This window comes from Mixophyes fleayi, chromosome 4, assembly GCF_038048845.1.
Source record: "Mixophyes fleayi isolate aMixFle1 chromosome 4, aMixFle1.hap1, whole genome shotgun sequence".
Classification (NCBI taxonomy): Eukaryota; Metazoa; Chordata; class Amphibia; order Anura; family Limnodynastidae; genus Mixophyes; species Mixophyes fleayi.
This window is the reverse complement of record NC_134405.1, coordinates 170326902-170341116: the sequence shown is the minus strand read 5'-3', so window position 1 is coordinate 170341116 and position 14215 is coordinate 170326902. Positions and strand designations below refer to the sequence as shown.

General features: G+C 40.1%; 1 protein-coding gene across 1 annotated transcript; it reads left to right on the top strand.

The window, feature by feature from the left end:
* Positions 1–2476: 2476 nt before the first annotated feature.
* LOC142149570 (uncharacterized) lies at positions 2477–6775 on the top strand. Its single transcript, XM_075204896.1, has 4 exons — positions 2477–2496; positions 5581–5919; positions 6008–6125; positions 6336–6775. The coding sequence occupies exons 1-4, from the start codon at positions 2477–2479 to the stop codon at positions 6771–6773; spliced, it is 915 nt and encodes a 304-aa protein (XP_075060997.1). The 3' UTR covers positions 6774–6775.
* The last annotated feature ends 7440 nt before the right edge of the window (positions 6776–14215 follow it).

The window sequence follows — 14215 nt, the reverse complement described above, 5'->3', positions numbered from 1 at the left end:
AAACACAGTTACAATAAGATCAGTTGTCCTTGCAAACATCCTCTGAACCAAAACACAGGCTCTGACCTACCATATGGACCCAGTTTATACTTGTTTTATAAGGAAGAAGCCATTTTTTGATTAGCCACAGAGGAATTCATTGAGTGGCATTACTGTCTGATCTTCTGTTATGACATGACCTGTTTGTGGAAGATGAACTAATTTGTATTCACTTGAGAGGCAATGATATTGGACTTTTGAGCTTATCCATTTCATTAAAAGAACTGGCTTTAGTTAAATCATTGTTTCCATCTGCTGTCCTAATTTGGTTAGATGTGATTGCCAAATGACTGTGACTCAGGTTTATGTATTTGGATCAATCCTGTTGAAAATTACATTTTGTTGCATCCCAACCTGTTAGATCTTTGCTTTTTTTGAAACATAGATACTTTGATTTGGAAGGTATAATACTGTATATGGTCCAGATGTTATATAATTTTAAACTGAGCGTAAATTGGCTTGGACATGAGTTAACAGAGGAAAATAGAAAGAGATAGAGTTTATGATAGAGAAAATCAAGGTACTGAAATGTCTGGCATGGTGAAAAAAATTGTATTTTTCATTTAATTGTTCATCACTATAAAGCTTTTTGAATGCCTAAGATGAAACATACAAAAGATTCTCTCTCACCAAAGAGTGGAATGACATTGTATTGTAAAGTTTTGTTAAATTTGATAAAATAGCACTTTGATAAACTGGATGCACCCATTTTACACCATAAGTAGTGGTTACATTGATTTTTGCAATCCACAAGTTAAATGAGTTTGTCCTATGCTAGCCAAGCTCATTTAACTTATTACAGCTAACCCTACTGTAGCATTGTCAAAGTCCCCCTCATGGTGTGCGGTAATGTGCAGTACATTTGAACAACAATCAATATATGATCAATATCACTATTTGGTTACAATTCCCTGGGCATAGCTAGAAATGAGCCACTTCTCCAGTAGTTCTATTTTCATAAAACAGTTTGCTCATATTCTTTTGTTGATAAGAACCATTGAATCGTTTGAATATCTGTGGCACCCACAGCTTATGCTCTAACACAAGGAGGAGAATGAGAGAGTTGTTCAAGCTCTTTTAAGTCTAGTGTTTATTATAGGTGAGAACAATTTCAGGCTACCCCTGAGAGTTGCCTCTATCTTTGTGTAAAGGAAGAAGCTTCGTCTATGGGGGTTGGGTTACTACTGGCTCACTAACGCTTTTAACCATAGTCTTTGATTATGACTGACTGAAATCAGTGGAAGAAAATAGCAGGGACCCTAAGTTAACTGGCCCTGACAATGGAGCGCCATAGATGTATATTCTATGTCTGGGGCACTCAGAAGGTCAACCAGGGAATTTGGAATATTGTATATCTCTTCCTTTTTCACTCAATGTCCTTCTTCTCCATGAAAGATGATAGTTATAATAATAGTCAGGGCTGCCTACCTTCAGAAGTGTCACATAGGTTGGTATATGTTTACTTATCTCTGAGTGAACTTTACAGTTTTCATCCTTCAAATTTGAGAGCTCTGAATCAATGAATTGCAACTATGAAAACAAGTGAATAGTTTCACTCATCTCTAAACCTGACCAATATGCTCTTCAAATCTATATGTAATAATGCACTCCTTATTGTAAATGAAATGACTATTGGAAGAAACAAGTAGTTCTTTAAAAAATATAAAATGAATACTTTTATACAAGATATATATAAGATGACTTGTAATATCCATAATAATTTACAGTATTATCCTGGGTGGCTGGTGGTAGTGTGGTCTTTTTAATTCCTACCTCATAGCACTATTGGGTGGTTGGTGGAAGTGTGGTCTTTTTAATTCTTACCTTATAGTACCATTCGGTCAACTACCCTGCTGCAGCTTTGTGTCTTTACACTAAACTGGATTAAATCAGCAAACAGGTGTAGATATAGCACAGAAGCAGCATATGTAGCAGTATACAGTTACCAGTGTTGAAAATAATGGGCACAGAACCATCTTGATTAATCAAATAATATAAATTAGCAAGATTTATTTTATTAGCAATGACTTGTTTACAGCTTTCCAAATTTCTATTCACTAGTTACAGTAAATTATGTAGCAGTGTAAATCTTATTTTCTCATCACCTATACAAGGCTTTAATAATCCCTTTATTCCACATATCAGCAATAAAGTGTACTGTGTGGGCAATGCAGTTTCTTTGTATTCTTGGCATTTGTATTAGGTCTGAAGGGGTGTTGGTGGGGAGATGGAGATGGAAAAATCAGGCTAAATAGCAACACCCCTATCCTTTCCTTAGATCAAGGTAAGGGTTTAGGTCAGGTACATGGGGAATCAGGCTCTTTCTCTAATACCCCAAGTAGTAATAATTCACAAAGCATAAACTGAACCTTCTACTACTGAGTGCTAAACCCAATCTGGATATGGGAACTTGAGGGAATAGGACAGGCATAGAAACATGGAATCAAATGGGGACAGGTAAGCTCCCAACCTTAGGTGACTTGTTAATATCAACTCAAAACCTTGCATCAGGGGTGCACTAGGCTGGGGTTTATTAATTTCCTTCTCACTCTCACCACACCAAGGAGTAAGGGACATATAGAATTTGTCCTCACCCCACGCCCATTTTATTAAAGCAGGCTTGATATGGTATAAATTGGACCAGGCACTAAAATATTTTACTTATTTTTTAAAAAAGAACAAAGTAACTTTGCAATGGCTTCTTCTACAGTAACTGGATTTGCTGGTGGAACTGCTTACCCCAGTGTGACACTGGAGAGGAGGGGAGAGGGGAAATTTATCAAGCTGTGAGTTTCCAGCGGGTTTGAAAGTGGAGATGTTGCCTATAGCAACCAGTCATATGCCAGTTATTATTTATTTAGTAAATTCTACAAAATGATAGCTAGATTCTGATTGGTTGCTATAGGCAACATCTCCACTTTTCAAACCGGACGGAAACTCGCAGCTCAATAAATTTACCCATGGGAGTAAGATTAACTACAATTGAGCACAGTAACTGCTACTCTGCTAACTGTCTGCGTTTAAATGAAATGCCACCAGTCCCTGTAAGAGTGTTAATCTTATAAATTCAAATCTACTCTAAAAAATTAATTAATTGAGAATCCATGTCATCCACCAAATTACAATAATTAACAAATTCATTGATTCATTTATGCTGAGGATCTGTAATATTAATCTCTATAATGGGTTTAAAATAATTGCAAATCAAAAATGTTCCTGATGTTGAAATTAATATTTTATATTCACAAATAGTTAAAAATAATAATCACTTTACTACAGCAATCAGAGGAAAGGGTATTGGTTTCCTATACGCAGTTTATCCTTTAAAACTTGGCATGTAAATTAGGTTACAACAGAAAGGCTGGCACTCCTATTCTATTTTCCCAAATTGCACAACTCTCATTTAGCTGTACAAAATAATACCTAATAGTTGAAGGAATATTATTAACTGTGTAAAACAAAGAAGACTGTCAAAAACAACTTTAATCTACAATGTTGTGTCCTAAATTGACTTTTCATATAATAACATCACCCTGATATTCAGATGTGTATATTCCCAGCTATTATGGTAAGAAATCTCAAAGGATCAATACACCCCTCATCTCTCCCTATTATAGTGGAAACCAATTCTGGCTGAGGATACATCGTGTGCAAGCTGCACATTTTTTATTTATTTTTATCATACAGTGCACTGTGTATGGAAAGTATATTGTTGCATTTAATGATTCTTTTTGGACTTATGGGATATATCATCCATTTCAATATGTGTTTATGGATGGGTATGTTTACCTGGTAATCATTGGTCCGGACCATATATGGTTTATATGTTTATATTATTTTTTTCATTATTAAACATTTTATTTTATTGAATATTGTATACTCTTTGTTCTTTACATCATCTATTGCGCTAGGAAATACTTCTTTTTTCACCACCATTGGTTTCTCTAGGGGAAGGGACCCCCCCTATAACAGGGGAAGGGACCCCCCCTATAACAAAGTATTTCCATATGAGGCAGCATCCTACATATTTGCATATAGAAAGCTCGGTTTATCCCCATTTTGGACTATTTTTGTGTACATTTACTTTTTAGACTTGATTAATCAATCAATTTACAGATGAACAGATTTATTTCTACATTTGTTCATACTATTAATACTACTGACGTTTGTGTGTACAAATGAGGAGCTGAATGATGCTTATTTACAGCATATCAGCGTAGTATACACAAGTAGGTATCATCAGTAAAACTAAAATTATAAGTGTAGAAATGAGCCTGTGTTATAATGTCTGAATTATTTGTTTTCCAATTTAAAACATGTGTAATTTCTATTACTATTTGTTCAACCTAAAAAATTAGAAAAAATATTAGTTGACTTGGAGTGTAAGGTGTCCACAAAGATATTATGGGGAATGGATGGTAAAGTGGCCAAAGAAAGGTACCCAGAATTCTTGGATTAGAAAAATAGACTTATAATAACTACTTTTCCAATCTTGTTTCCTGCTACATTATATACTTGTGAAGAGGAGTATGACCAGCACTGCAAAATAATTGCTACCCACTTATCGTAAAGAAATGCCACTAAAAACAATAAATAAAACAATAACAAACAAGAAAAACAGTGGTGCTGTTATAAATATCAATGCTGCTTCACAAAAGTTTAAAGTTCAAAAATACCAATACCAAAGTCTCAAGTTCATAAATACCAATATCGATGATGCTTCAATAAATAAAGTCTGAAATTCATGTGTAAGAAGGATTTATTCTTTCCTGTCAATCCGTTTCTATTTCTCCCTCTTAACATGTAATACCACTTTCATACTGCCGCCCCTGCAATATCCCGGGTTTTTGAAGCCGGGTTTTTGCAGGGTCCCGGAGTGTCCCAGCTCAGAAATACCATTCATACTGCACCTCGGACCCGGGAATTTCCCGGGTTGACCCCATTCATACTGCACAAGTCTGTGCCCTGGCAATTTGTAGGAGTCATCACCAGAGCAGTTTTCATTGGCTGAAAAAAGGTGATGTCATTGAAAGGTGACTGGTTTGTTGACGCATAAAGATGATGCAAAAGTGGGTGGTGATTGTTTACCACATTACTTTTCATAATGGCCGATGACTCACTTTTGTGTAGCCCAGAGTTCATGTTTACTAGTGTGTTTTTGCTGTTTTATGCAGCAAATGAGAGTTTGCTGCAGCTGCTGACACTGTGCACTCTTGCACAGTCCCAGTTCAGGAGGAGGAAGGCGAAGTTTATGGCACAACAGAAGAAAACTCGGTGTCTGTATATGCGCAGGAGGAGAGCTTTTCTCAGGGCCAGCATTGCCTCAATTTTGAGATTCAGTGCTGCCAGTAACCGAACCCTGCGTGCCAGAGAGCGTAGCCACGGAGAAGCTTTCTGGTCTACTGTGGAAACGTTTGAGGAACAGCAGTGGATGCAACACTTCAGAATGTCACGTGGAACATTTAACTATGTGCTGGACCTTATTACCCCAGCATTTTCCACGAAGGCCACTAACTTTGGGAAACCTATTCCACCATGTAGGCGCCTTTCTATTGTGTTGTGGTGGTATGCTACCCCTGGAGAATACCGGACAATCTCCTGCTTGTTTGGAGTGGGGATATCCACGGTGTGCACTCTAGTGCATGAAGTCACCACGGCATTGCTGGAAGCCCTGTATCATCGCTTCATCTCCTTACCGCAAGGTCAGCGCCTAGATGATACAATTGCAGGATTCCTAAAGCGTGGGTTTCCACAGTGTGCTGGAGCCATAGACGGGACACACATCCCCATCATTGCCCCCACAGACAACCATGCTGATTACTACAACCGCAAAGGCTGGCATTCCATCATTCTGCAGGCTGTGGTTGACCACAACTATTGGTAAGCATTGTTTATGGTTTTTTTTATGTGACTGTGCCATGTGTAATGCGTATTGTAAAACACTGCTATATGTATTTTTTTATGTCAGTTTCACAGATGTTTTCATCGGGTGGCCTGGACGTTCCCATGACGCCAGAGTTCTAGCAAATTCAGACCTTTACCAAATTGCTGAGGAAAGACAAGATGGCTGGCTGTTCCCTAGAGAGGTAAATATAGGTGAAATGTTGTATGATGTTTCTGTAATTGAAGCTTATATACTATTGTTTGCTATCAATATTGTATGTATTTACTGCCCCTTTTTAAATATAGATGTAACACTTGCAAAATGCATTTTCACCATATAGTACCAAGTGTACTGCGTTATGTGACCAATTTTTTTAACATGGTGACGTGAAACTGCATGTTTTTATTTATAGAAATCTACGTTTGTTGATGGTGTGGAGATACCGGTACACATCATTGGGGATGCTGCTTACCCTTTGAGGCGCTGGCTGATGAAGGGGTTCACTCAGCAACATCACCTGTCTCAGGAACAGATCCGGTTTACACATACTCTCAGCTCGGCTCGGATGGTGGTGGAAAATGCTTTTGGGCGCTTGAAAGGACGTTGGCGCTGTCTATTGAAGCACATTGACATTGACACCAAGCTTGTGCCCCACGTGGTTGCTGCTTGCTGTATTTTACATAACATTTGCGAAATACAAAAAGAGCAATTTCTACCTGAGTGGAATGTGCAGGAATCTGAAATGCCAGTGCTGTCAGTGGACTCCAGTACTTTTGAAGGAGAGCGCACCAATACCTCTGCTGAACTTATTAGGACCACCCTCACTGCCAATTTGACCTCACTTGTTTGAATGTACCACACAAATGTAAAATTAAAAAAAACATGTTTATTTCACATATTGTATTTTGTTTTGTACATATTGCCTCATATGTCTCTTCACAAAAAAATATAAAATGACACAATATAAAAGTGCTTACTTGCATGTAGAAAAAAAAAAAAAATATACATAAGTAGTAAACCGAAGACACAAATGTGCCCAAACAGTAAGTGCAAATTTGCTTTTCACGTTATATGTGAAGCTAACGGTGTGATTCCAGATCACACGTAACATACATGATAGCAATTAACTGTGAAACATTTGACCATAAAACATGATTATTACAATTGCCTATATTGTGGCATTTCTGGTTGTGGAGTGGTTTGGTTACCCAGTGGGTATTCTATGTTGGGGTTACCCATAGGTTGAGCATGTTGTGTATTCTGTACCGGGTTTGGATGGTTAATGTTGCCTAACATGGGTTGCCCCCGCTGGTACATAGGATAATGTCCGTCATAATAGTAAGGACTTGAAGGAGGTGCCTGCACCCGTGAGAGGAGTCTGTCCATGAATCCCATAATACACTCACGATTTTCGCGTAACACCCGTTCTTGCATGTTCATGATTTGCATGAGGAAAGAGTCCTGCAGTTCCCGCTCATTGTCCATGAAACGCTGCAGTTGTGTATTCTCGTGTTCCCTCATGGTGCTGTCCATCTCCCGCAGTTGATCCATCATGACAGTTGTCATTGTTTTAGTTGCTCCATTTTGTTGGGCCTTTTGCGTTTTTTTGGAACGTTGTAAACTGTACGTAGAAAAAAACACAGTAAGACATACATTAGAATATATGATGTGGCAGAACAAAAAAGCAGTGTTGTAAGCTGATATGTGCTTGAGGCCTCCTCCCTCTTGCCCAGTAGTTTTGCACTGCAACATATGCGTGTTAATGTTTTAATACTTTGGAGTGTATTATATTTGTCTTTTTGTTGATATAGTTCTCTTTTTTAAGTTATGTAGATATATTGGTATTTGATTTGCATTTATGTTGATATACTTCTCTTTTTCTGCCAGTTATGTTCAAACATAATTTTTTTTTTTAAAGTTATGTAGATATATTTATTGGTATTTGGCTTCCATTTCGGTTGATATAGTTCTCTGTTTTTGGGACTTTTGTTTATACAGTTCATTTTTTTTTTTCAATTATGTGATATATATGTATGTATATATAGTTGCTTATTATGTGAGATTATTAAAGATACTTACTGTTGGAGCATAAACTGGGACCTGGCGTAGACTTTGACACCGGCACTGGTTCTGGCTGCGTTTCTTGCGAAGTATCTGTAAAGACTTGCGCAGCAGGGAATGGCTGTGAATCGTTCAATTCCTCCCAAGAAATGTTGGTGTCATCTGTTGTGGCAGAGCACTCCAGTTCTGGGGTGTCTTCAATAGAATCTTCTATTATTATCGTTGCGGTCTCGCTTGTCTGTGTGCTCTCTGGTGGTGTTGGTATAGCCGCATCCACATTGCTAGAAGATGACAGTGCAATTGGATTTGTCAGAGGAGAATGTCCAAAGACCATATTGCACTGGTCATAAAAGGGCCAGTCCATTCTTTAAGCGCCACTTTTGCGCCTGTTGTGGTCATGGACTTTAGTGTACTGCTTCTTCAGGGACTTTAATTTGTTCAGGACTTGTTGCTGTGTCCTCTTTATGCCACGTTGTGTGAGTATTTTGGCAATGTTGTAGTACACTGTGGCATCCTTCACAGTCCCAGTCACTTACCTTCTAATTTCTTCCTCCCCTCTGACATTCAGCAGCTCACGCACCTCTTCCTCCATCCAGTGTGTCATAATTGCTGTAAATAAACACTGTTTTTGTAAACTAATAAAAGCAATTTTCTCCCTAAAAAAACGTTTCTGCTTCAGCTTGATGTTGAGTACACCATCCACCATCTCTCCTAAAAAGCTTCTACAATGTTCCACGGGCTTCCAACGATGACATCATCCTCCAGAGACAGGCAGACAGCCAATCAGCCAGGTTGCACCATTCATAGTGCAGGCGATCCAGGTCCGACCCGGGAATTACCCCTCGATAAATCCCTGGTTGAAGACCCGGGTTTTTAGACCCGGGATTTTGGACTTGTACCATTCATACTGCACCAAGACCCGGGTCGTTTGAGCTCGCCCCGGCAAAAAACCCGGGATTTTGGTGCAGTATGAATGGGGTATAGAAGAGAAAAATACACAAACAGTGTAATAATCTTAATAAAAGGAACAGCCAAGTCAACAAAATATAAGATCAAAATAATCCGTGAACAGGCCATGGCCGGCAACTTTTAAATTCTCCAACTAATAGAGTTAAACTGAATTAAACGTCCACCAAATTGATCTGATTAAAACTTCTAGTATATCTCCCTTTGTTTATGCACTAAACGCTGTAGTGTTTTAAATCCAGCATGACAAACAGAAACTCTTAGGAAGCTCAAACTTCTCTTGGACCTCTCTTGTGTGCTATAGGAATATAAACATACTTGCCAACTCTCCCGGAATGTCCGGGAGACTCCCGCATTTTGCGAGAGTCTCCCGGACTCCCGGAGAAGTGTGGCAATCTCCTGAATTCTGCCCACTTCGCTATGAAGTGCCCCACTTCCTAGTGAAGTGGGCAGAATTAGATTCCAAACGCCGCGATTCCCGGAGAAAAGCGGTATTCATACTTGCCGACTTTCTTCAGCTCCCTTCCGGGAGCCAGCCAGTGGAGAGGGCGGGACGGCCAAAATCGTGTCATTTTGGCCCCGCCCCCTGTGACATCATGACGCAAACTCTTCTCCACATAGTGGACTGCAGAGCTGACGCTCATTCTCCTGAACGTTACACCACATAGTGGTCTACAGAGCTGACGCTCACTCTCCTGTATCCACTTCATCTGCCACGTAGTGGTCTGCAGAGATACGCCGATCTTCAACATCTTCATTGCCAACACTTCTAGCATTGTCAGCTTTTCCTACGATACTATTGCCTGTAGTCTTCCCAGGGACTTCCGTACAGTGCTCTAGTAGGGAACGCGACCTGCGAGGTAGACGCAGCTAAGCCCATACCGCTTTGCGGCGGTTCCTGGTGAACATCGTCTCCTCGTTAGACTCCGCGCCCTGTTGGAGTAGTGCCAAACTGTTCGAATCTCTTGGTTTCGCTATATCTACCGAGTCTCCTCGTAAAAACCGTGACAACAAGAATTAATGACCCGCAAAATGCAATGTTTGGGGCGGGTATAAAAAGCAGTGGGGCAGGTGCAGGTGATGATCAGGAAATGTTAACCCCTGCAGGTGAGGTGCAAAGTCTCAAAAGTCCACAAGAGCAGCACATCTGGTAAGACATAGGCTCTCTTTTTCTTCTTCTTAAGCTTGTATTGTCCTGAAAGAACCTAATAGTCTGAGGTGAGCACGTGAAAATCTGTTTCCTCTAAACATGCAAGGACCAATGCCGGGCAAAACTTCTTTATAACTGTACAATTGAAGGCAGTAAGATCCTGCAGCATTGGATCTTTAGAGTCAATGAGGGAATGCGTCCAACTTAGGGCCTCTCCTCTAAAAGAAATCATTATGGAGGCAATTAAGTCCTGCTGAGTGGTGTCAGAAGAAACTGATAATTGACTTGCACATTGATGCATAAATGCCACATACTGAGTAATGTCTCCATCAAAAACAATTGACTGGTCCTAACAGGGATGATTATCAGTAGCTGGTGACACCTCGGGCAGAGCAAACATCGATGGTTCCTCAGACACAGCAGACAATGGTGGCACCACAGGCAGAGCAGACAACCTCAGGCCCGGAGGCCAGGGAAATAGGGTCTTCAGGACTGGAGGCCAGGGAAATACCGTCCTCCGGCCCGGAGGACAAGGAAATAGGCCATAGGACTATAGAACTGGAGTCTCTGACTGGGATGACAGGAGAACTGGGGGTAAATGTATGAATCTCCGGATTCTTCATCTCCGGCGTGTTCAGCCTCTGCAGCGCTTAAATTTAAAGCGGCGCTGCATTGTAAAGGGAAGTTTCCCTTTACAATGCAGCGCCGCTTTAAATTTAAGCGCTGAAGAGGCTGAACACGCCGGAGATGAAGAATCCGGAGATTCATACATTTACCCCCTGGAGTCCCCGTTTGGAACAATAGCTCAAAGGCAAGGACAAAATTAAGTTCACGCCTGATGGCGAGGATCAGAGTCCTTGTAAGCTCAGAAATAGGACCCATAGTATTGAGCTCGGACTGAGCACCTATCTCTGGAGGCTCAGACTGAGCGCATATCTCGGAGGATTCAGGTTATTGCACCAATGAAGGGAAACGGATTCAATGTGGTGAAGGCTACTAAAGCTAAAGTATTTTAATTACCAACATGAAAGACAGAGTACAAATAACACAAGTCTTAACCATAACAGAGAACTTTGGGATGGCCTTCACTAGACACTAAATCTGGGAGGAGCTATAATATTCATGTTTAAAGTTTGCTGCTGAATGCAGAATTTCCTCCTTGAGAGTGAAATAGTGAATCTCCAGATGTCACATGGTCTCTCTGATTGGAGACCTCATGGACTGAGGGCACTATGTGTCATATTGAAGATTATCTGGGTTTCTGGATGATTATCTAAGAGTTCATTAAATGTCTTTGCAGGAGCAGCCACAACACCCGTAGGGTGGCCAATACTTCTCTAATAACTCTCTCCCTCGGCTGTTGCGACAGCCTCTAATGTCTAGTCATCTTGACATCTGCTGGTGTCCATTAATTCCTTTGCCTGTTGGTTGAAGATATACAGAAGTTTGTCAATTTGGCTTTCTGTTGTTTCTTGGAATTTCTCCAAGGAAATCATCCAATCTGTAATTTGTGTAAAATCCGATTGTAGTGATGAGATCTGAGATTGTTCAGTCTCCTGCATTCTGAGCTCTAAGGAGTGAAGGTACTCTTTTTGGTGGTAGATAATGAAGGTCCTGTTTGTTGGTAATATTTTGAGGTAACAGTGTATTTCCCCCAAATCCCTACAATCATTTTGCAATAAGTCAAAAGAGGCTTTATCTGGAGATCAATCTCTTCGCTGTGAGATTGCATTTTATGCTGGTTGGATTTGGCTGTCAATGTAGCAGGAGAAGGCATTGATGCGAAAAGCTGCTTAAACGCTGCTTGGGTGGACAGTTCATTGAGTTTCCCTATGTCTTTCCTAGTGGCTTCTTTCTGATCCTTCTCCATTGAGGATCTCAAAAAGTGTTCCTCTAGTAATGCTTTAGGCAATTGGGGTGCAGCAAATCCTACTGATAACTGTCATCTGCACCTTTCCCCCAGGGTCAGTGCTACACCAAAAATGTTGGTGATCTGAGGCTACCAGGGCATAACTGGCTAGTCACACACAGAAGTGGAACTAGTAATTACTATTCTTGATAACCCAAGGAGCATTCTTATGTAAGTAGTCCTCTTCTAGTTGTGGATTGGATAAACTTTACAGTGTGACAAGCATCTAGGTGTGGATCAAATGAGGTTTAATAGATCCTATTGTTTGTTGAAGCATTGGAATAAGCATGCTGGCTCTCCACGGTGGATAATACATGGTAGGTCTTTGGTAATTGGTCGTGCCTCTATGGCCAGGTCAGAGATTTTTCAATCTGTGCTTTGGTGTTAACTCAAGGAATAAGATTCAGTGAGAAGTCTGGTCCGTCTTATAACATCATAGAAATGGTAATGCTTGACCAAATTTGCTGAGCTGATGGATGTAACTCAACTTATATGTTTTGTAAGGTCAGTAGTGCTCCTAATTTTAGATCACAAATCCCTGGACACTTTATGTGATCCTGATGCTTTCAAACTAACTCTGCCTAGGGATAGGCCTCGAGTCTTTTGAGATTACATTTAAGATTTCTCACCTTAATTCATCCAGGAAGATGGGGTATATATCTCCAATCCTCTCTCCGGCCGTGGGGAATCTGAGTATTATGTCGACTTTCAGCGCAGTTTGACTCAGCTTCGGTCAGATTGGCCTGCAAACTGGGGGAACCTCGCTTTAGCTCCTGCACTTTTTGTGTAGCAGCAGAGGGGGACTGATCAGATATATCTGGACTGCCTGTCGACCTGCAACCAACTGACTCACCACAGTCTAGATTAGAATCTGTATCAGAGAATGAAGTAGCAGGACCAGCAACAAAGAGTGATGGGGTATGTTTACTATTTGTGATGAAATCACTTAAAAACATTTACTAAAAAGTCTAAGAATGGAAGAGCCACAAATAGGTGCCAGACAAAGTCATATTAACAGGTAGTGCAGGAAATCCTTCTAACTGTTTGATTTCTATCTGTTTAAAGATAAACCAATATACATGGACAATTGTGCTCAAAGGGACAATCTTATAATTACAAATATTCAAGCCCAGTTTGAACCCTTCATTCCTTGCATTGTCTCTCAGTTGGCACCAGATCTCCCTCAGGATGAACTTCTAATGCAACAGGGCAGCACAGAAATTAATGGTCAAAGCCTCAAACATCTGCTCTTTCCACTGATCTAGTATTTATATTACACTTTTTAAAAATTAAGGAAAGACTCTTGATAAAAGCTATGAAGCTATGAAAACAGAAAAGTGTTTATTTGAGGATATTCACCTGCAGTTTTACAGTATCTGGGGTAGAGATTTGACGCTAAGGAAATAGTTACAATTTTCAGCAAAAAATTTGTTAAATACAAATGGGACTTGAACTTTATTCTCATTTTCATGCAGGAAGGAAGGTAGATCCCACATAAGGCACTGAATCTCCTGACTAGACTGAACCTTCTATCCAAACAGGAGCCTCATCACCCAAATGGATTCTGCACATGTAGGAGCAGAAGATTCTCTCCCAGAAGGGAATAGTTAGTGGTCCGTAGCTGTGCCAAAATAAGAAGTGTGAATAACTATTTATAGCATTTGAAGCATTGAGGTTAGGAAAAGTTTCCTTATTATGGTTTTAGAGAGCAATTCTTCATTATTTTGTTATTGTAATTAAAATTTTACTATTTAGCACTTTTAGGGTGGAATTGGACTAAGGCTCATAATAGTAGTGTTAGATCTCCAACTAACAATAGGTATTTTTTATCACCTTAAAGTTGTAGGGCCTGATTCACCAAGGAACACATCGCCGATTTTGAGCATAGCATACTGTAATCATCATCATCATCACCATCAGCTATTTATATAGGGCCACTAATTCCGCAGCGCTGTACAGAGAACTCACTCACATCAGTCCCTTCTCCATTGGAGCTTACAGTCTAAATTCCTTAACAAACACAGAGAGAGAGAGACTAAGATCAATTTGTTAGCAGCCAATTAACCTAATAGTATGTTTTTGGAGTGTGGGAGCAAACCGGAGGAAACCCACGCAAACACGGGAAGAACATACAAACTCCACACAGATAAGGCCATGGTCGGGAATCAAACTCATGACCCCAGTGCTGTGAGCCAGACATGCTAAC